The sequence below is a fragment of the Triturus cristatus genome, chromosome 9, assembly GCF_964204655.1.
Source record: "Triturus cristatus chromosome 9, aTriCri1.1, whole genome shotgun sequence".
In the NCBI taxonomy this organism is placed as follows: Eukaryota; Metazoa; Chordata; class Amphibia; order Caudata; family Salamandridae; genus Triturus; species Triturus cristatus.
The window spans coordinates 717,072,585-717,095,455 of record NC_140592.1 but is presented as its reverse complement, the minus strand read 5'-3'; the positions used below and the strand labels follow the sequence as shown (position 1 = coordinate 717,095,455).

Sequence of the window (22,871 nt, the reverse complement as noted above, 5' to 3'; positions counted from 1 at the left end):
TCAAATATTTTGGTCATAGGAACATCTTTTTTGGAGCCGGTGGGATATAGACTAGCCCTGTTACTGAAGCTGTACCTATTTAAAATAGGGTACTTTGAGGAGCATCAGTGATTTGTGTTGTGTGGTTCGAGTCCCATAAATCTGCTTGGATGAGATCTTTTGTGAAATTTAAATTGTTCCATTTACTGTACCCTGAAGGGTTTTGAGCTCCAGCCTCCTGATGAAGACATTGTCTTCAAATTTGTTAGTCTGAGTTCAGATGTCAGACTGTGCCCCATTTTGACAAGAGTTGATTTGCCCCCAGAACTGAGAGAGACTGTGCTACCTGAAGTCTCGAACATTTCAGGGAAGGACATAGCTCTCATTAAAGGTGTTGAACTTGTCCGCATAACAGTGAACCCCAATGCTGAGTATCTAAGAATCCAGCAATATAATCTGACCCTGAAACCATGGCAGGGATTACTTCTGTGATTGACTCAATGATTTAACAAGGCATTCTGAAAGAGATTATGGTGAGTCAATGTAACTCACCCAGTATGACCTTGCAGGAGCCCAATATAAAGTACAGAATAGTGCAGGACCTTAGAAGGATTAATACCATTGTTGTTCCCTGTTGTCTTGTAGTACCAAATCCAGCTGTGATTTTATTTCAAATTCCATGTCATGCTGTGTAGTTTAATGTCTTTGATTTGTGCAAAGCCTTCTTTTTCTTACTGTTGCATGAGGGCAGTCCGTTCCTCCTCGCTTTTCCGTTTGCCAGCTGTGTTTAGGCATGGTACCGCGTCCTACAAGGGTATACGGAGAGTCTGTCCATCTTCAACCAGATCTTTAAAAAGAGTCCCTGATAAAGCCCTATCACCTAGTCCTGGTCCAGTAAATTGACGGTCTATTGGTGGTGTCAAATACACAGAAGGTTTGTAGACAAGATGCCATTGCCTTGCTAAACCACTTAGCTGAAAATGGACATAAAGTATCCCTGACCAAGTTGCAGTACTGTAAGAAAGAAGTCCTGTAACTCGGACATTACATTGAAGAAAGAGCGAAGAAGGTGTTGCGAGAAAATCTGGGCGATTCGGAGAAAGAATCCGCCAACTACTCAAACTCACATTCACAATAATATGTATTTTTTTTATAAGGGATTTGATTTTAGCCCATGAATCCTGATGGATTTGCATGCATAGATTTGTTAGCAAGTATTCTGTATGTTTTTAATTTTTTTTTAAAGAGAAATTTGTTTTAAATGTACGTTTTGTAATCTGGCCACTGTCCTGGTTTGCTTTACTGCGATTATGTGGATGTGTCAATATCAGCTGCAGTGTACCATATGACACTGGGCAAAATGGACTTCACTTGGGCAATTTTGAACCTGAGTATCTGCTTTACTAGGACTACGTGGTAACACATGATTTAGATATTGGCGTAGTTCAGAAAAGGACTATTTTTTTACTGGGTTAAGTGTCAGCTGGTGTAATTTTGCCCCAAATTATTGTGGTCACACCCGATATATACCCTATGCTCCTTAAGGTATCTGATCTTTTCAGAGAAAAGGAGAACTGTCCGGTGTCTTTCACGCCCCTAACCAAGGGTTATGCTCTGCCAGGTTCAGTCAACTCTTAACACACTCGCTGTGATAACATAAAATAATAATTTGTAAAGCGCACTCTCACCAGTAGGCCTTGTAGCATTGAACAACGGCTGTTTATTTGTCACCCATCTCAATGGTGCTCATTTTATTGACCTCAGAAGGATGAAAGGCTGAGTGGGCCCGCCCGGATTTCAACCTGTGACCATGAGGTTGGACACAGGTGGACCCATTAAGCCACCAGACCCGGCCTGTAATGAGCAGCAGTGTTAGGAGTCAAACATGTCAGAAAATCTCTCATCTTTAGATGGTGTATCCTGTATACCATAGGCAGTAGGCACAAATGATAGTTGGCACAAATGATAGTTGGTATTTTACATGATATCATTTATTAAAAACAATGTCTACAAATCATAAGTGTTATGATTGTAAGTATTATGAACAGCTCAGCAAGAATAAAACCGATTAGGGCAATAAAGGCCCAATCATATTGCATTACACATAGGCAAGTTTTAACCAGCTGTTTACCACATGGTTGCACGTGTTTTTTTAATATCCTAACTCGTTTAATGCCTCGCTGCATATCTTACTATGATTTCAGGCCTCGGGTCAGAGCCTGCATGTTTCTGCATCCCCTCCATCAACTGGTCCATGTGTCTTTTCTGCCACTGACACCAGAGAGTCCTATACCTTTCTTCAGCATGCTAATTCTATGGAGTACTGAGGGGACGGCCCATGCTCGACCCCAGTATTATTTATTATACACGGTATTTGAACAATTCTTCTTGTTTAAGATATATGAAGAAACTTACAGCTACTGTCCTTCACACGAGTTGGAACGCACAGTGTCCTATTTCCTGAAATTAACTACTTCATTTATGAAAAGCGAATGTCCAGAGAATAGAAATTGTCCTTTTTTTTTTTTTTTAGCACAGTTTTATATAGCGTGATCTTGACCCGAATCGGGTATCAGAGCGCTTTACATAGCACCAGTTGCATTACATGACACATTCATTTTTGTTAGGCACAGGGAGATTAAGCGATTTGCCCAGAATCACAGGATGTTTAGCGTCCCTGCCGATACTCGAACCCAGTTCCCCAGATTCGGGGTCGACCGCTCTAGCCGTTAGGCCAACTCCTCTCCCCAGTCTTGTTTGTGTGAATTAAGAAAAAACATGGCAATCCGAGCATATAGAATCTGCACGAGCCGCTTGGTAGTCTGCTTTCTAGTCCCTGTACTTTTACCACGCACTGCATCAATTTTAAACGCAGCAGCAAATATTAGGATAGTTTGTGTTACATTCAACCAAGCCAGCCTTGCAAATAATATGGAGGAAAAATAAACATATAGAAGTCTTGCCAGACACAACGCTAGCAAGATTGACATTACTGGCACAATGTTATGATGAAAATATCTGCTTTAATGGGAGCTGTGGAGAACCTGAAAGTCCTAGTAACATGGTCTTGTCATCCTATCATGCAAAACTAGTCTTACTGATGCAACGTGCTTTAAAATGTGCACTTTAAATTTGATTTTTTTTGCGCTCTCAAACGCTGATGTAAATGGTCAATAAATCATAGTAAGATTTAGATGATATTACTCCTATGCTTTACCACGCACGACAGACCAATAATTTGCCAAATCTTCCTTTGGAAGGCAACCTTTTGCTTTCATTTCCAAATATTTTGAGGAAACCATGCCTGAGAATATGAATTAAATAATATTGTTTTTCTACTGTATCGCTTACCCACCATGCTTTATATGGACGAATATCCAGTAAATGACCCAGTGTCCTTGAGAGTGAATCCTTAAATCACCCAGTGGATTGCTACTAAAACCTTGGCAACTTTGGACCTGGCTTGTCAGTCCATTGTGCTTTTAAAATGTAATGTGTGCCCTGATACTGCCCAAATCTTCATTAGGAAAGACTCCTCAACCACACAGCAAAAAGTTAATGTGTGGACTGAAGTTAAATATCCAGTGTATTTTAAAAGTTACTTCTTACCACTAATATCCAGAGTTATTTAGACCTTCGTTACGTATCTTGTGTGATTTATAATTCACTATTTACCACGAACGTCCCTGTGGGAGACTGCCACCCGCTGTCACCTCCCCTACACCTCCTGGAAAGTAGTCCTGTACCGGGTAATTTTTAATTTTTTTAAAATGGTTGGCCTATTGTGCTTTATAATGTACTATTTGTAAATTATTCCATTTAAAATTTGTCCGGTGCGGTAGCACCCACCAAATCACCTTCTACATTGGTCTTTAAGCCATGTTAAGGGTTGTATAGTGTTGCTAACTCCATATTCTACTTCAAACAACATGCACACCGTACCCACTTCTATTTCAGAAAAACGTTGACTTCCCAGTTGTCATAACTTATTTGTCGTGGAGGGGTGGTACAGTGTGTACGCACACGGCGGCATTGACATAATTGCTGGCCTTCTAAGATAAACATCACATGGCATTTTTTAAAGAATATGATTTTTTTCTTAAAAGATTGAACACTATGCTTAAGTCTTTGACCAAGGTCTTACTAATCAAAGAATCACATCTATTTTCTGCCTTCGAATTTCACAGGATTTTTAGTTTCTCATGTAGTAGTTTGCCAGTAAGTTGAAACGAGTGGGTACGAATTGTACCTTTACTGTTAATAGGTTGCAATACTCATTATTTTACTTTTGGTACTTTCTGCTTTCTGTTAAGATCAGAATCGTTAAATTGTACAGTTATTCTTAAAACTCTTTGAAGCTAAATATTTCCAGTAAATTCCTTTAGTAAGAGGTCTCTCTTTCACCAGTCTTATTTCCTTTTCACAGGCTCCTCCTGGTCTTAGCCACAGACGCGGACCATGTTCCCCTTAAGCTGTCGGCCTGCTTTAGTGAACAGGTCGTAGCGTGCAGTTCCTTCCTGAGTCAGACTTGGGAGGAGCCCAAACAACTCCAGCTCACCTTCTTCCCATTTTATCCGGAACGATTTTTTGAGGTAAGGTTACATGGAAGAAATTGTCCACCTCTGGCTAAATAAAGAAAAAAAACTCAAGTAGGAGCTGTGAAGAATGTATTTTGTTATAGAGCAGTCTTTTCCCCGCATGGAATCACAACGTGGTTGTTACAACGACCGCGTTGTGATTCCGCATACCATTACTCCTCAAGTCGGAACAACGACTTGCGGAGTGGGGGCGCTGGATGTTGGAATAGTATAATTTACTATTCCAACTTCAGTCTGTGCTGACAATAAGGAAGGTGTTGGATTGTAAATCCAACACCTCCCCCCCCCCCCCCCCCCCCCTCCGGCCCCTCCGCAAGTCGGAACAACGAAGTAGTGGTATGCGGAAACACAAAGCGGTCGTTGTAACGACCGCATTGTGATTCCCTCCGGGGAAAAAGATTTGTGGTAAACGTTGTTTACCGCTGTGAGGAGAGGTGAAAGGGCTGAAAGCTGCTAATTCTCATGTACGCGTGTTTGTCGATTTGTGGATGTTGTACAGAATACTGGTTTAGCAGAATGGGATGAAAGTGATTTAACCTTCTTCCAATGACTTCAGACACTTAAGATAGATTGTCATGGGCTTGGAAACCATTTCATGAGTCCACTAGACTGCTACCTCCTTCAGCGATTAGGCCAAGGCAGTAGAGGAGGTGGAAATTGTGTTTTCTTGCAATTACAAACAATTCTGCCATTATAGCTGTGGTAAAATCCCATTGTGGTCACTAACCAGCACATTCCAGGTAGGGCGTAAAGATAATGGCCATATTAATGTACCAGGGCACCGCTTTTAATAAGTGCTATGATTAACATGGGACAATGCAACCTTTTTTCTAAACATTGATTTCTAAATACAAATACCGGGCACATCATAATACACCAGTTGCCAGACACTTGAAGCCAACCCAGACCAATAATAAATTTCCAACCAACACGACCAATAGCCATCATAGTTGCAGACCATAGAGGCAAAGAACAGGTGGCCTACCTTGCCTCATATCATGTTTCTGTTGAAACCACAGGCACATTTACAATCACAAGAGAAAAGTGGAATGCTAAATAGTTCATAAAAATGTTCCACCTCTTGTCAGTGCCTCCTTGCCCATGGGACGTGCTGTGCATAGATGGAAGTCCCATTCTATGGAAATCTGCAAAAAACATCAAAGGAACAAAAAAGGCAGAGGCCAAGCTCTAGAATGGTGGTTTTCAGACCCATTGCTGCCACTAATACTAGTGGCTACCATATTCATGGTGTTTTAGGTGCATTAGAGCAATCGAACCAATTTCAAGTAGTTTACCAAATTATGATTGAAGTCTTTTTATTGCCATTTTTTAAAAACACAATGTAAACAACAAATTGAGATTGCACATTTACCAGTAAATTCATAAACAAACAATAGCAAACTCCTGGCTTTACAACCAAAAACCATGTCTCCTACATTGGTCACCCCAGGGGTGAGATGTGCGTGCAAGTCAAAATGCGAAAACAGCAAACAAGCACTGTTATTTACATTGGACAACTCCATCAACATTTGGACTTATGAGCCAAGACAACTGGGTTACTCTCTCACCTAGACGTTCGTGACTGTGAAATCCACCCCTATTTACATGAATGTACCCCTTGGGCTCCTATGAAATCTCACTACTGCCGCTCATCTCTGTAAACTTTCATGCTCTCCGCATAGCTGTCAGGTGCCTACAGTTGAACGAACAAAGCGTTTTTGCCTTATGCCACACACTGACCATGAAAGTATAGGCTTGTGCCCCTGTGCCCATAACTCCTTATGTTCCTCTTTCATTTGATTTCACTTTCTAAGCGACTCCGGGATGAGATCTAGACAACAGGATAATTTCACGCTTGAAAAATGAATTTTTATTGACTGCTGGTGGCTTTAAAACTGCCCTCCTCCATGAAGTACATGCACCACAACCCCTCATGCTGTTCTCCATCCTTTAGCCTTTTTGTGGGTACTTCACGGTCTATGTTCAGCCATCTCTCATGCATGATGCGATTCACCTCCAGCCACAAGAATCCCTTGTTCTATTCTTGAAGGTTGTGAGACCATCTCAGGATCCTTCAATTACTTGATTGCTTTGCATTTTCAAGGTGCTCCTCTTTTTCTTCCAGACTTGCCACAAAAGGGAGACCACATGTCTAGAATTTGGTATTCTGTGCAGAGACCTCTTCTAGGTACCTAGGGCCTCTCCTCAATGTTGTTGTATTGCTCTCAGTACACTCCACCTTTTTTCAATGTCTCACCATGGCTTGGAGATGCTTCACCTTACCCAAAGACCATCATTCCTGTCCATCTTCTCAAATTTGTCATGTATTTTTTCCATAGAAGTCCATATGGCCTTCTTCCCCTTTGACAATCCTTCTGACCCTCCATCATAAGGTTCCTCTGCTTGTGCTATTGGTATCTTTTTAAAGAACATGGTTTGAGGTGAAAGAGGCACATTTTTGTGCTAATAGCACTTGCAGGCACTTCTGTAGGTAACTTCTCCATCCGGGGCTGTTTGAAACGTGTTCCCTGAAGAATACTTATCTTTTGTAATGATCCATATTTCAGAGGATTAATAAATCAGTGGAAGGCTTCGAGCTTTACTTCTAGGCACCAACACAATCGTTGGTTTTGGTGCTAGAGTAGGTGAACACTAGGAGCAGCCATTTAGACATTTTCTCTCATTTCAAGGGGAATATTGTGTGTATGTTAGTGTTATGTAATTCATGCAGATAAGTAGAGTGAATTATACAATTTTAGTATGATTGTTGGGTGTTGGAGAGGGCATGGTACACCAGAGCGGAAGCCTCTAATGTTTCACGATTCCCCTTCCCTCCCTCAACAAAGGTTATAAACAGTATATTACATTCCGTGCTTAAAGCATTTAGGGCTTATACCTTAGCATGTTAATTTGTTGTACAAAAAATGATTCAACCAAAACCAGGTTTTCAAGGGGATATGTAAATTGATACTTGTATAGCGCACTACTCAAGGCGCTTGTACGAATACCGCTGTGGAACCCATCCTGCCTTTCCCTGTGAGGCGTCCACTCCTGGGCACCCGCAAGGTGGAGGTCAGGCATCCTTAGCGTTGTGGGGGCCGTTGTGGAGATTAAGCAAGCTATTGCCCAGAGTTGCAGAGTGGGACTCCATGATTGGAATAGGCACCGAGGCGAGAATTGTCAGGTCCGTGGAATTTTGAGCCCAAGACCCGCCGAGGCGGGGAATTGAACCCTGGTCCCGGGCCAGACCTCTGCATCAGGGTCTGCCGCTCTAACCATTGAGCCACACTTGTGTAATATGGTAAAAGTAAACTGCAGTTTTATTCTCCAGTTTGCTCTATTGTGGTGACAAACTGCAATTTGTAGTGTACTTATAAATGTGTGAATGTGCATTTCATAATACAGTTGCACTAAATACTGTACTATTGGGCTACCTGTATTTTCCTTGCATGGCATACATGTATTACATGTGGCAGCTTTAATTGGACAAAATGCAGTGTTAGAAAGTCCATATGTCACAGGGATTATGTCTCACCAGTGAAAATGTACCCACTATTGTGGTAATGACATAATTGTTGTGAAGTGTGGATTTCATCCAATGGCAGGCCCACTTTCAGCCTGAATATCTTTGTCGCATTTAATCCGTCTTTAAGCATGACCGTGCATTTGCAAGGTGCACAGGACTCTGCAGAGTTTTAACATTGTTTATTGATCATCTATTCATGAACTTTAAACCATACCTGAGAATTCGAATTCCAATCAATGACCATTGTTAGCTGCACCCTGCAGAGAACAGCTCTGACAGTCTTTTCACTTACCCAGATAAAATTAGATTTTAAGAATGTAAAGCATCTTTTTTTTTTTTCTAAAACTATGCAGTGTAATCGATTTCATTGTTTAACTTCTTTTCTACAGCCTCCAAACTTTCTAGTTCAGTATTTCCCTTAGTGGTTCAATAAAAATACCCTGTTTGAAAAACACATTTTTCCAAACTGCCCCCCAAAATATACGTTCAATATAAAAAATATGTAACCAGTAACGTACGTAAAATTGTCCGATATGGTCATCTTGAAGTTCTGGTGGCATTTACAAATCAATTGACTTTTGCTCTCGTAGTTTGTCCTAAAACCGCTTGATGGCGATATTGGGCCATATAAAGACCTATTTATGTGTTATTGTAAGACGGACTAGTTGAAACTTGGATAGGGAGAGGGCACTATCACACTCCTCTGGCCCCTGCTGATTACCACATGTGCTATTGCTCAGATGTTGTCCTCCTTTTACCTCTTCTAAAATTTTATAAAATAGACAAAGGAGAAAGGTATTGTAGATGGAGAGTCGGGATATTTTGAAATGCACCTCCTCACTATTTTTCTTTCTTCTTTCCCATTTGCTTCTTCTGTTATCTTCAATTCATTCTCTACCCTCATCACCCTTTCATTCTACTTTCCAGTGTTCGCTGCTCAGTGTTCTCCTGATTGTTCTTGCTTTTTTCGCACCTCTTCCTTTCCTTCGTTCTAAGCTCTGTCCTCTTTCATGCTTGTCCAGCTCCTCTTCGAGATCACCTCAGCTTGCACTTTTTATGTCCTTAAATACCATCCTTTTTGATCTTCCCGCATGATCCCACCTTCTTCCCACATGAGTTTTTATACATTGCTTAACACTAAAAAAAAAATGGTAATTCATTATTTCACAGTAAACAGATTTTACCATGTGTGTGTTTTCAATTGTAGCTAAGTGCGGTTGGGGGCCATAAAGTGACCAGTGTCACTACAGAAAACTAACTAGACATTATTACTTCCTAGAAGTTACTGTGGTACTGATTTTCAGTATGTTTGATGTTAGAAGGATGAGCAGCCGAGTAGGCCCTGTTCAATTTGAGTTAGTGGCCTGCCCAATTCACACATGTATTAGCAGGTACTGTTTTACTCGGTGATCTACCCTTCTTTCTGCATCTTCCAATTTTTCTGTTAGTCTGATGGAAAGACTTGTATCATTAGAGACATTACCAGATCCATTAGTTTATAGACCTAACAGGAAGTTCCATAGGGTCAATAGAGCCAAATTACCCGAATTTTACCAGGGGCCCAACTTTTCTTGTGTGCATGGTGGGGTGTTATGTCCTGGTAGTGGTGAAGATGGCAGTCCTTTGATGCAAGCCTTGAACCTTGTTACACAGGTTCATTCTAGCACTAATTTGGGGCCAGATGTACGACCATTTTTGCATGCGCAAACGGGTTTGCGAACCCGTTTGTACATTCCCCATGCTGTTTTTGAATGCGCAAACACTATTTGCGGGTCGCTATTAGGAAGGGGCGTTCCCTTCCTAATAGCGAGCGCAACCCTATGTAAGAATGTTTTGCGTCCGTGTCCCAGGGGACCCCTTCCCCTTTTCAAATGCAGGGGAAAATATTTTTTAATGGCAAGCAGAGGTTCCAGGGACCACTGCCTGCCCTTAAAAAATGAAACAAAAACGTTTCAAATTTTACTTTATTAAATGCATCCCGTTTTCCTTTAAGGAAAACGGGCTGCATTAAAAAAAACAAAAAAAAACACTGCTTTATTTAAAAGCAGTCCCAGACATGGTGGTCTGCTGAGCCCAGCAGGCCACCATACCTCGGAGTGCCTGCCATTCCCAATGGGGTCTCAAATTGCGAGAGGCTCATTAATTTGCATGAGCCTCTCAATTTGCGACCCCATTGGGAATCGCTAATAGTGTGAAATACACCGTTGTACATTGGAAATAGCGCCACGCAAATTGCGAGTTGCAAAAAACTCACAATTTGCGAGGTCTTATTTCCACGGTTGTACATCTGGCCCCTAGTCCCTTGTTCATTTCAATGGAAAGCTCCTTCCTCTGACATGATCTTCTTGCCCCACAGTCGGAGGAAGCCTTGCTCCTTCACACTGGCACTGTCTCCAGCCCCTTTCATCAACTGGCCATGATGACTGCTGTTTTAGCACCATGCATCTGGGGTGAATCTGCATTTTCACGTATTTCTCCTGCTCCGGCGTCTCTTTTAGGGTCTCTCACAGCTCAAAATGAGTTAACCAGTTTTACGAACAATCTCGTCCCCAGGCAGGAGGGGAGCTCGTGACTGTGAAGCTGTTCAAAGAGCTCTAGGAACTGCAGCCCTGCCGAAGATCCACCACCCAGCTTGTTACTAAATAAAACGAGCCATTTCAGGATTATTGCTTTATTCAAGGGGGAAAAAAAATAACGAAGTAGGGCGTCAGTCAGAAATTTATTGTGTGGTTAATTACCACCGTAACAATATAAAAACATTTAAAAGCATGTTATACAAAAAGCAATAAAAGGAAAAGTGGATGAGTCCTTGTCGTACCATCTAATATAGCGGACGCATAGTATCTAGGGATATAACGCATGATCTGGATCTGCATTGATTAGCATTGAGATAATATGACTGTTTAAAATCAATTACAGATACGCTAGAGTAAAGCATGTTAATAAATAATTGTGGAACAATCTAACACAGGTAGACTCATCAGATCTACCTCAGTTAAATAAGAGGCGTTGTAATTGTTAAACTCAATTGCACGATGGTCAGACAAAGTACATATTGTCCATGGTGCAAGAAGTTGTCAGTCGGCAATCATCTCTGGCCTTTGCTGTATTGTTTTAAGAAGGTCCTGCACCGCTTTAAAGAATTTACCTGTTCTTGCCAGTTCAAAAGGGACCATTGTGCTAAAAATCCAGTTCATGGAATTGTTGCATGTTCTTATGCCGTGAGTTAAAAAAGTGGCTTTAGTAGTATTTGCTGGAAGTGGAGCAGCGTCAGGCTGCAACATAGTGTGTGAACGTTTCACATTTGTAACTACACAACCTGCAGTTAGCAATGTTGGAGAGGAGAGGCCAGTTTGGATTGAAGTCTTTAATTTGTAATACCAGCATTCTCGCAGCCAAAATTTGGGTTAGGCAGGCTTTTCCGATTGTACAGTTAAGATATGGTTGTGCTTGGATGCCGGCATGGAAGTCGTTGTTGTGCAAGGCTGCCAGGGCCTTTAGTGGCAGTGTGGACTTGAAGATCTCCATGTCTGTGATTTTCAAGAGGAATTTTATCTGTTTTTTCAATATCTTTTCACTGTTGTGTGAGTAAGTAAAGAACTGTTTAGTGCAGACAGATCTATTTGGAGAGTGGCTGCTGCATCATTCAATAGGTAAACCAGGACTATTTTTAGATTTAAATATGTTCTGGAGAACAAATTTCAAGGTGCAGGGCATGGCTGAGATGCTTCTATAATAGTATTTTACAAAAAAGTCCCCTTACTAGCCCATTGAATGCCCTCCAGGCCAAATTCAAGTCTCACTAAAGATCCCCTGGTGTAATAAGGCAACCTAAACAGTCTTTTGTAGACTTTTAGATGTAGTTTTTCCATGGTTTAATGAGTTGACCAGGTAAGGCCTCACTGTTGTAGGTGATTGCAGATGGTAATACGGCTCTGAACACTTTCCAGATTGGGACTGAAGTGGGGCTTTCGTGGGCAGAGTGCAGTTGGCAGAGTCTGGTGGCAACTAATGCAGCCTTATGCTTTAGGTGACTCACATGTATTTTAGATGCGCCGTTTGACGAGAACCATACGCCCAGCTAATGACGAGATTTTGCTCCTGTTATTTTTAAGGGGCAAAGAGACCAATGACGATTACTTTGCTTATGCATCCTTCCGAATGATATCCCCTTTGTTTTCGAGGCACAGAGTAGGGTGGAATTGATATATTTTAGCTCGCTTTTTCAGTGCAGTCTCTCCTTTCCATGCTTGTGCTTTGGACGGATGCCAGGTATGTGGGTCTGTTACACATCGGCAAACCACAGAGCTCTGCTTTACCAGCACCTTTACCCATTTTATCTCCTATTTCTCTCATCAGATGCTGTTTGATTCGTTGCTCCTAGCGGGCCCACAGCCTGGGCTGATGGAATTTCTTGATTTTGAGCTTCAGTATATCTGCACCACCAAGTACCCCATGCCATCCCCCCTTCCCCTGCCTCGATTATCAGCCCTTCCCTTACTTGATCGGTTATACATGCAGGTAGCTCAGGAAGGTAATCTGCTTAATGCAGATAATGAACCTGTTTCTTGAACGTCGGCACACAACCCCTATCCATTGGCTGGACCTAATGTGTCTGATGCAAGGATATACGTGCCACGTGACGGTTATAGGTTTGAAGTCCATTGTTTGGCTGACTCAGACTTCATGCGCCCAAGGATGATAAGATGAGTAAACTAAAGAGAACCGTGATAGAATATGAAACTTTCCGTGCTCTGGTAGTGCCCCTGAGCACTATATGTAAGCAAATGCTTTTTCACATTCTTGCATTGCGTTTTTTACTTCAATTGTAGTGTATTTCATTTACGTTTAGAAGTACACTTTTACTACCATTAAAACAGAGCGGTTGACCGGGCAAGCTAAGCACCTAAAAACAACTGATCCAAAAGACATTTTAAGCTGAGCAGTTGGCGACAGCACGGGGTGTTTTAAAATTCAACCCCATTGAAAAAGCTAATTTGAAGGTGCTTCAAAAATATAGGAACATCTCAAAAACTATTGTGTCCAATAGACGGTGGCATTATAGACCGGTGTTCAGCAAGTTATGGTTGATTTCCTCAGAGAACATAATTTCAAGCAGCGATTTCATTAAGACACTGACTAGTTTATTAATCTAATATTCGCCGATAATAGTTTTTTAAATATATTGACCAAGAGAAAGCTGTGATGTAAGGAAGTATAATATTTTTGAGGAGGTGGGGAGTAAAGTGACTCTATTCTATTCAGACTTCGGATTTAATTCTTTTCCTCTTGTAGGGAGAGCTATGTTACTAATTTTTGTGTGAATCATATTAGTAGGAGTTTCTCTGGCGTGGCATGCGTCCTAACACCAGCAGTCAAAATGGGCCAGAATTTCCCATGATTGGGTCGTAAGACAGCCTTTGAGGTTTTGGAATGGGGGAGCAGGGGTGTTCACAATCGCCAAGTAGGACAAAAGACCTTGGCTTATTTGTGAGACACAGGCCGGCTTTTTAAAGTTCTAGGTGATTCACGTAGAATCTTTAGCTTCGGTTGTTATTTTCGTACCCTTCCAACTGCTGCCATTGTTCTTTTCTGGAAGAAAGCTGCTGAAATAGATATGTACTTGTATGTTTGAGGCTTGTGTGTCTGTAGATAATCCTGCCATCTAGTGCTGGGCCTGGTGTGTGCAAGTTGTTTTTCTTCTAAGAGTCTTTCGAGTTTCAAGATATTGTGACTCTTCCTCTTGCAGGTAATAGGCATGTTCATAGACTCCTTTGTGAAAGATCTAAAAGATTGTTTCTTTCTACCGTCTGGTTTGGACGTGTGCTGTGGTTCAACACAGTTGTGCTGAACTGTTTTCAGTTTCCACCATTCTTTCCTCTGCCGCTGTTATCGGTCATGTTTCTTTTTCCCTTCCCGTTTAGTTCGTCGACTCCTGAATCGACCCAGCAGCTTCTTCTAACTTCAGGCCCATGTGGGCCTTCGCCCTGCAGAGCCTTCTTCCATCCGGTGTATATCTCCCACCATGTCCTTACTGTGATGGACCGGATGCCTTTTCGATACAGTCCTCACTGTCATGCAAAATATCCTTGCACCGATCTCCATCAGGTCTTCAACTTGTGTCTCTCTCCCGAGCACGATGAGGCTGCTTGCCAAGCTTGCTGCTCCTTCAGCTCAAAGAAATCTCCACACGATCATTGGGCTTGATATCGCGGAGGAGCGGAGATGACACCATGGACCATGGGGAACACCACTCATAAGCGTCAGTTACGGAAGAAGGGACCTTCCCCCGCTGACCGCTCCGGCTCCGAGCTGGAAGTCTAAGATCTTCCACCAGTGCAGCCAGCCATGTGTACAGTACCCCCATCTCAATATCAATCCCACTCTGAGCAACCTTTTATAAAGCACCAGAGGCCGGCTGCTGGGCCTCCACTGCCTTTGGGCCATGGTCGGCACCGACCAATTTCCTCGGATCTAACGTCCAGCGCCAGCTCGCTGCCGAAGAAACCACTTAGATGAGTACTTCGTCAGAGCTGAGCCGACCATCAGAGTAGACTTCTTCGATGTGAAAGCCAAAACAGTTTTCTGAGCCTAGACCTTTGTCTCTGACCGGCAAGTCCAGTTACGTATCTGGGACTGTCAAATCGATTACTCACAGGCTGCAAGAAGAGATCAAGGCCCACCAAAAGCATCTTAGGATACATACTCACACAAGCTGAATTCTTACCTGCCCTCTGGATCTGCTGCTCAGTCATGCAAACAGCAGCTGTTCTTCGACAAAGGCCTGGACATGCCACCTCCACCAAAGCAGGGGAAACACGTGACAAGGCTACAAGCCCTTTCCCTTTTTCTACTCCTCTACCACCCTGCCAACCCCACAAGACTCTCACTCCTCAGCCACTTCTCCAGGCGACCCATTGCCGTATACACACCAGGGGTGACCTCATTCAGACTGGGGGGGCAGGCAGAGGGGAGACAGGGTGAAGGGCTAACTTCAATATACACATGTATGAGGATCCCGGAGACACTTACAATGCTGACCCACCAATAACTCGGATCCTGGTCTGTAGCCTGCCATCCTCTCCCCTCCTAATGCTGTCACCTCTTACCACAACCTGATTGGTAGAACTGCCTCCTTCCACAAAGTACAAATACATACTGAACCATTGGGAAGGATTTTCATTTTGACACCCTTTTTCTGCAGTTACCACTTAGCACAATTTCTCCCCATGCTTAAAGGCATAATCCGTCACACGCCAACCAAGGGTTGACAAGAAATATAAGGCATCCCCAAACGACCCTCTTTACATCTGGGGACAGCTTTTACTGGACTACCAAGTAGTCGCTACAGCCTGTAAAATGGACAACTCACAACCACTGGTGCTGCCCCTCCACCAGATGAAGAAAGTAGAAGAATAGATACCGCAGTTAAAAGGGTAGCTGTGCAACCAGCCAACCATTGGTGGATTACCTATTCCATTGGGCTGCTTTCTCGGTAGGTTCATGCCTACTTGGATGAAATGGAGGAACTCCTTCAATATCTCCCAAAGAAGCCGAAGAAAAGGGGTTTCTTGATAGAGATTTATTTCCCCTCAGAAACTAACACCACCATCTGCTGCACCCTAGATTCGGCAGACACAATTGCTAGGGGGTTTATCTTTAGTGTCCTGTTGTGAAGGCATGCACAGCTCCATTTCTACGATTTACAAACCGGAGGTTCAGCAACATTTGCTCAACTCTTTGACCCTCAGAATGACCAATTATCAGAGAAAATAAAGGACACCTGGATCGCAATGGGTGCCCTTCAAATCCCTACTGCTGGGGGTTCTTTCGCCATGCAGCCTGTTGTGGGAGTTCCAAAACCAACTCCTCAGAAACCTCCACCTCATACCAACATCAACATACCTCTCCCAGAGGCTATTTTCGTAGCTCTTACAGAGATAACTACTCCAAATGAAGAGGTAAAGGTGGCTCTCCCAAAGGAGCTACCACAACTGCTATGCACTGACTTGCCTCTCCTTTACCCTGATCACATAATACTAGTCCAGGGTTGTCCAACATAGTTACTGTCTGGAGCTCACTACCAAACATTCTACCTCAGAAACACAAACTCTCCCCACAACACCAATAGCTTCTCAGGGAAGAGGTACAAGCGCACCCTCACCATCAACCGGGCAAGGTAGTTTACTCATTATACTTCCTAACCCCTGAAAAGGACGGGTCACTCTGACCAATTCTGGACCTTAGGTCCTTAAACCAATACATTGTCAGATCGCTTCACATGGTCACTCTTCAGGATGCCGTCCCACTGTCACAACAAGGCAAATTGATTGCCGCTCTCGACCTCAAGGACTCCTATTTCCACATTCCAACCCATCCGGCACACCGCCGGTACCTCAAATTTGTAGTCCGGTAACAGCAGTATCAATTCAGACTTCTCCACTTCGGAGTTACAACAGCACCCATGGTTTTTACCAAAGGCCTCATGGTGGGGGCCGCTCTTCTACACAGACAAGGCATCCAATAACATCTTCCCTTATCTAGACTACTGGCTCATCAAGGGTAACGCGCATCAAAAATGTTGCACGCTCATGTCACCCTCAACATACTTCACAAATTAGGCTTTACTATCAACGCCTTTAAATCACACCTCCAACTCCTCCAGAGTCAATCTTATCTGAGGGCAAGTCTTAACTCTGAGGTTGGTATGTCCTATCCAAATACCATCAGAAAACAATCTTTTCAGACACTCATCCCTCTGTTTCAAACTGGCCACTAAATTAGTCAGGACAGTCATGCGTCTCCTTGGCATGCTGGCTTTCTGTATCCTCAGTACCATACGCCAGGTTAGACATGCATCCATTGCAGGAGTGCTTTACGCGCCAGTGGTGTCCAGCGCCATTGGGAAGATCTAGTGTTGGTGGGCCATCAAGCTTATCGCTCTCTGCAGTGGTGGAACACCAACAACCTGTTACAGGGTCGGCCTTTTCTCAACCCAGTTTCACAGAGAACCATTACAATGGACGCTTCCCTTACAGGGTGGGGACGGCACTCGCAGGACCTGACCATTCCAGGCCAGTGGACATTGAATCACAAAGATCTCCACTCAAATGATCTGGAACTACTAGCTGTTCACCTTGCGTTGAAAGCCTTTCTTCCCCACCTCACTGGCAAGCTAGTCCTCATCAAAATGGACAACATGGCAGCCATGTATTACCTACAGAAGCAATGGGGCACCAGATCCCCTCAGCACTCTCACTTATCACAGAGCATTTGGAGGTGGGCACTCAGACACAAGATCCATCTGTTAGCGGAATATTTCCCAGGAGCGGACAATGGCATTGCTGGCCTCCTTTGCAGGATGCGGCAATAAGTCCACAAGTGGGAACTCCATCCTCAAGTCGTTCTGAAGTACTTACAGCACTGACGACTACCGGACCTAGACCTCTTCTGCCCTAGCAGAAAACTCTAAATGCCCAAATTTTGCCTCCAGGTTCCCATACCTGCAATAGAAGGGCAATGCACTATGGATGAGTTGGTCAGGGTTATTTGCTTACACATTTGCTCCTCTCGTCCTACTTCCAATTGTGGTTTGAAAGCTTTGGCAGACTTCTCTCACCCTCGTCCTGGAAGCTCCCACATGGGCACACCAACCATAATTCACCACCCTCATAGAACTCTCAGTAGTCCCATATGAGAAACTTCCCAACAGCTGGACCTTCTCACACACAACCATAGAGAAATCAGACACCCGTATCCCAAGTCTCTCAACCTTTCGATCTGGCTCCTGAGGCCCTAGAGTTTGCATACCTTAACCTTCCACCAGAATGCATGGACGTTCTTAAAGTGGCGCGCAGGCCTAATACTCGGGTATGTTACACACCTAAGTGGAAGAGATTTGTTTACTATTGTTGGTCCAATCATATTGACCCACTAGCAGTCAAACTACAAGAAATGGTAACCTACCTGCTTCATCTGCAAACTTGTGGTTTTGGTTTCATATCCATAAAATTGCATCTAGCAACTTTTCCCACTTACCTTCATAACGTGCAACACATTTGCCATTTCAGAATTCAAGTCATTAAAGCTTTCATGGAAGGTCTTGAGTTATTCCTTCTCTGGTCCTACCAGTCTGGCATGGAATCGTAAGACTAATGAGCCCTCAATGTGAACCCCTACAGTTTATCTCTTGGAGGGTATCATTTCTGCCCCCCATCGCTTCAATTAGACTTGCCAGCAAGCACAGACTTTAGAAGAACTTTTCTTCCAAATACACAAAGATTGGGTTGTACTTCGCACCAACCCCATGTTGCTCCCAAAGGTGGTCTAGCAGTCCCACCTCAATCAATCCATCGAGTTTCCTGGTTTTTCCCCCTCAACCTGATTCGGTTGTGGAACGAGCTCTTCAGACATTAGATGTTAAGCGAGCCCTTATGTATTATGTTGACAGAACTAAAACCTTTAGGAAAGCACAACTCTTTATTGCTTTCTCCAAATCACATAAAGGAGAAGTCCTTTCTAAATCAGATATTGCTAGTTGGATTGTTATATGCGTACAAACATGCTATGCTAAAGCCACAAGAACATTAACTTTCCTCCTCTAGAGCCCACTCCACTCGGATGAATGGAGCATCTATAGCTTTCCTTAGGAATATTCCTGTAGCTGATATTTGTAAAGCAGCTACATTGTCCGCACACTTTTACTAAACATTGTGTGGGTGTACTGGACTGACAACAAGCCAATGTTAGCCAGGCAGTTCTACGTACACTTTTTGAAACCACTGCAATTTCCACAAGCTAGCCCCTGCAATTATGGGAGGACTGCTTTATGTACATGTACAGCCACACATGCCTTGAATGGAAAATGTTACTTACCCTGTAAGCATCCGTTAGTGGCATGGAATGCTGTAGATTCATATGCGCCAACCCTCCTCTGCGCACACCTGTTCCTATTACAGCCACATTTATATATTTCAATTTCCTCTTTCTTCACTTGTACATCGTTCTATAAATCGCTTTGCTTCACCTTCCATCCTCACCTGCCGTGCGGGAAAACAATCTAGCAATGGAGTTGATGAACATGTGCATTAATCAGCGAGAGGAGGAGTCGCAATACCTTGTGACTCGAAAGACTTTCTGTGAAGAAAAACAACTTGGACACATCTGGTCCCAACACTAGCTGGCAGGAGTATGTACAGCATATGGATTTACAGCACTACATGCCCTGAACAGATGCTTCTAGGGTAAGTAAGATGTTTCTTATATAGGACTTATTACTCCGGATAAGGCATTGAATTGCTTTACAGCAAGTAGCACGCTACTCCGGAACCCAAAGTTAGTGGTTAATCCAGTAGTTAAATGTTGGTTATTAGTTATGTGCTCTCAAGAGAAAACATTGCAAGCATTTACTCCATACTTTGTGATGGATTATATTAATACCACTTAGGTGTGATCATTGGAGGAGGTGGGTGTATGTGGTTTCAGGTGAATGGATGGTGAGATAGACTGGTAGAGATTAGGTAATGTTAGGTTGCAGGGATAGGGTTTTAAAGAAAGATTGTCATGTATGAAATGCCGTATCACCCAATTGCAGAATTGCATAAGAGATTAAGGCAGACAGGCATTGGACAGGGAGGAGGTTGTACTCCGAAATTAGGATGGAAATTAAATAGGGGTCTCTGAAGAAAGAGAGGAGAGAAACTAAGCTGAAAGGAATCAAGCAGAAGTTAGTCAAGTTCATTTTGTAGGTGTAATGTGCTAGCTTGCATCATGTCAGTATAGATTCCATTTTTTCCATATGAAGTCTTATTTTTGTTCTTATTTATTTTAAGACTAGTAATAAGAATGCTTTGTTAGCCTTCTAAGTGCAGAGTAAATATGAAGATGGCTGTGTGAGTAATCGCTTTCTATTTGAAGGGTGTATGTATGCAGTATCCCACTTTAATTACTGTAGCTGAGAATACCCTCCCTCTTTTGTTATATAAATTATACAATGCTTCGTTAAAAACTGCTTTTTCTTTAAGTCCCTCAATGTTAAAAGCATTATGTTGTAAATGTATGGCTGAGATTAGACTGGAGCACAAAGGCCTAATGGCATTCAGAGTTGAGCTTCTCTGGTTAGCTTTTGCTCTGCATGCCCAAATTGCAAACCTGTAAATGTTTTCTGTGTGTAAAGATTACGTCAAGCCCATCTTTTTGTCCTCACAATTTCTGATGGATACATCTTCCTGTAGATTCCTCACTATTAAAATATATGGCAGGTGTCCAATAGGTAGGAAAACTTCTCCCCAGCTGTAGCTCTACACGGAACACAATGTGGCTTATGTATGTGACGCCACCGGCCTAAAACATGCAACAACCTGCACGCTGAATTCCTTTTTTCCCACACCTCATCAGCTCAGCTCTCTGGGGCCTTCTAAACAACATTTTGTCAAGTTTTGACACCACCTAGGTCAAATGTCTCCTCCAAAGTGTTCAGAATTCAAATGATGCTGTAAGTGCTGAGAGAAGATGTCTTTATCAGGTCCCACACAACATTTGCATATAGTGTCTTGGATCAGACCATGATGATACAACCTGTGATCTGTGTTGCCTGATGCCCCTGAATAGAATCGGGGAGTGAGGCAAAGTTTTATTTTAGACCAGGCTTGCATCTTTAGGATGACCCCTTCTGGGCAACTCCCAAAGGGCAGATTCAGTCCTTTGGTCTTGGTAAATCATTCTGCTCCAAGTCCAATGCCTTCCATCTTCATGCCTCCACAGGCATCTAAAAGAAAAAGCAGACCTCCGCACCATCTCCTGTCTGCATGGTGCCATTCACTTCACCCCAGGTGCCAGACTTTGCATCAACCCACAAAGTAGAAGAGACGAGGGACAGCACTGTCTCTGACTCCCTCAAACAGACTTAATCACACTTAACAGAGACAAAGAATAACAGAAAAAAGCAAATCTTGCAGTCAAGGATGCTAGAAAGTGGGAAAATCAATAGATTTTATAATACTGCCCTCACACACCCGAAAGTGTCATGCTTCATCATTGGGCCGCATCATACACCAAGGTGCAGACCAACACCTTTGGTGGAGCGCAATTTTTTTAGAGTGAATGATGAAAGATGGTGGTGAGGGTAGAGTATAAAGACAGAATAGTTAGAATCAACACAAATTTGTGCTTCTCAAGGAGAAAGACAACAGATAGTCTCTCAAAGTCAAGGGACCAAAAGAAAAGCAGAAAGAAATTTAAAACTGTCTAGGGGTTGACTCTCGCACTTTATTCATGTCAACCTCTGGCAGGGTTAAAATAAAAGGAATGGGGTATCCAGGGCAGGTAACGACCCTATAATCCCCCTGCTAAAACCAACATGTTTCTGCCAGCTATTCGTGTGCCCAGCCGGGTCACTCTGGCATTCATCAGGGTGTTGGTCCCTATGGTGTACCCCTTGTCGAGTACTTATTACCTTAGACGTTCGGGACAATATACCCGTCTCGCTCTTTTAGGAAATTCCAAGAGGAGGAACATATCTATAGGAGGAAGAGGAAAACAGTGGATAGTCATTCCCTCCAAACCTCTTATTCTAAAAATGAAACCTCATTCTATGTCCCACGCATCCTTCATATGTGAACCATGTTATCACACTGCAGCCCATTTCCCAGCACACCCAGTAGCCACACTGTGGGGAAACACTCGCACCAAGACCCTTCCGCAACAGGTTCGCGGGTATAACGAGTCACCTTTGTGCTTATGTGTCCTGATAGTGATCCGAATAACACCCCCACGCTATTGATAAAAACATGCTCTGTACAATACAAAAAACTGTCATCCCCCATTTTTATGGTCTCTCTCACCCCTTCTGTGTGCCCATCCATACAATTAACATAGACATACTCACAAGGGTTTACGAAAAATTTTCTAAACCCGGGGCTGCGGGGGCGGGTGCTCTTGTAGTCACACTCTGCATAAAAAAATGGTCAATGACTCCGAGCAAAAGACTCGTTTGTATGCTCATAGAGACACTTATTATGGAATTGCTTTTTTCGTCAGAGACCTATTGCGTATTTCATTTCCTTGCCTTTCACATCCTAGTGTGTTCCGGGCGGTAGTTGAAAATTTGTAAAGACAACTACCCAATAATCGCAATATTTGCGGTTTATTCGTCCCCGCACAGTCTCTCCTTTCGAGCGATCAAAGCACTTAATTCCGTGCATATAGAGCATTAATTCCACTCACGCATCAAGAAATAAATAAACGCTTACTACTCCAAAGAGGCACCCGTTCCTCTTTCCCCTCGTCAGTCCTCTGCCGATGTGCTGCACTTCTCTTGTGTCCTTTGTAAACACCGGGGAACCTTGTTTCCGTATAGACGCGGTCAACCACGCCCCTTCTGTTCGTTAACCAGCACCCTCGCTGTATCCATGCAATAGAAAGAGGCCTTCTAGATGCTCTCTTGCCCAGGTCTTTTCAAGGCGGCCATCTTTGAATTTCTACCGGTTCTTTGCATCACAGAGGAGTTATTCAGGTTTGATTATGAAACCATAATTTTGCCCAATAAAGAATATGGCCACATGGAAAATGATTCTGGGGCTGACAAGCTACTTCCTCAGTTTCAGTTGTAATATGATGTGGGCATTTATTTTGACCTATAAAACCCATATGTTCTAGATCCCACTTCAGAAGGAGACATTTGTTACTACTCTGGGCCACTGACAGAAGAAGTTTCATCCTTTACCTCAGTGGTGTGTAAAGTGGCAGAAACTTTTAACTAGCTTTGACCC

The 22,871-nt window shown here is 43.1% G+C and overlaps 1 protein-coding gene across 3 annotated transcripts in view; it reads left to right on the top strand.

Moving 5' to 3' along the window:
* Positions 1-22,871, top strand: part of LGALS12 (galectin 12) — a 197,004-nt gene that overhangs the window by 165,827 nt on the left and 8,306 nt on the right. For all 3 annotated transcript variants that reach the window (XM_085625899.1, XM_085625900.1, XM_085625901.1), the window contains one exon: positions 4,406-4,571. In XM_085625899.1, coding sequence (XP_085482025.1) covers positions 4,406-4,571 — 166 coding nt within the window. The remainder of the gene's footprint in view (positions 1-4,405; positions 4,572-22,871) is intronic.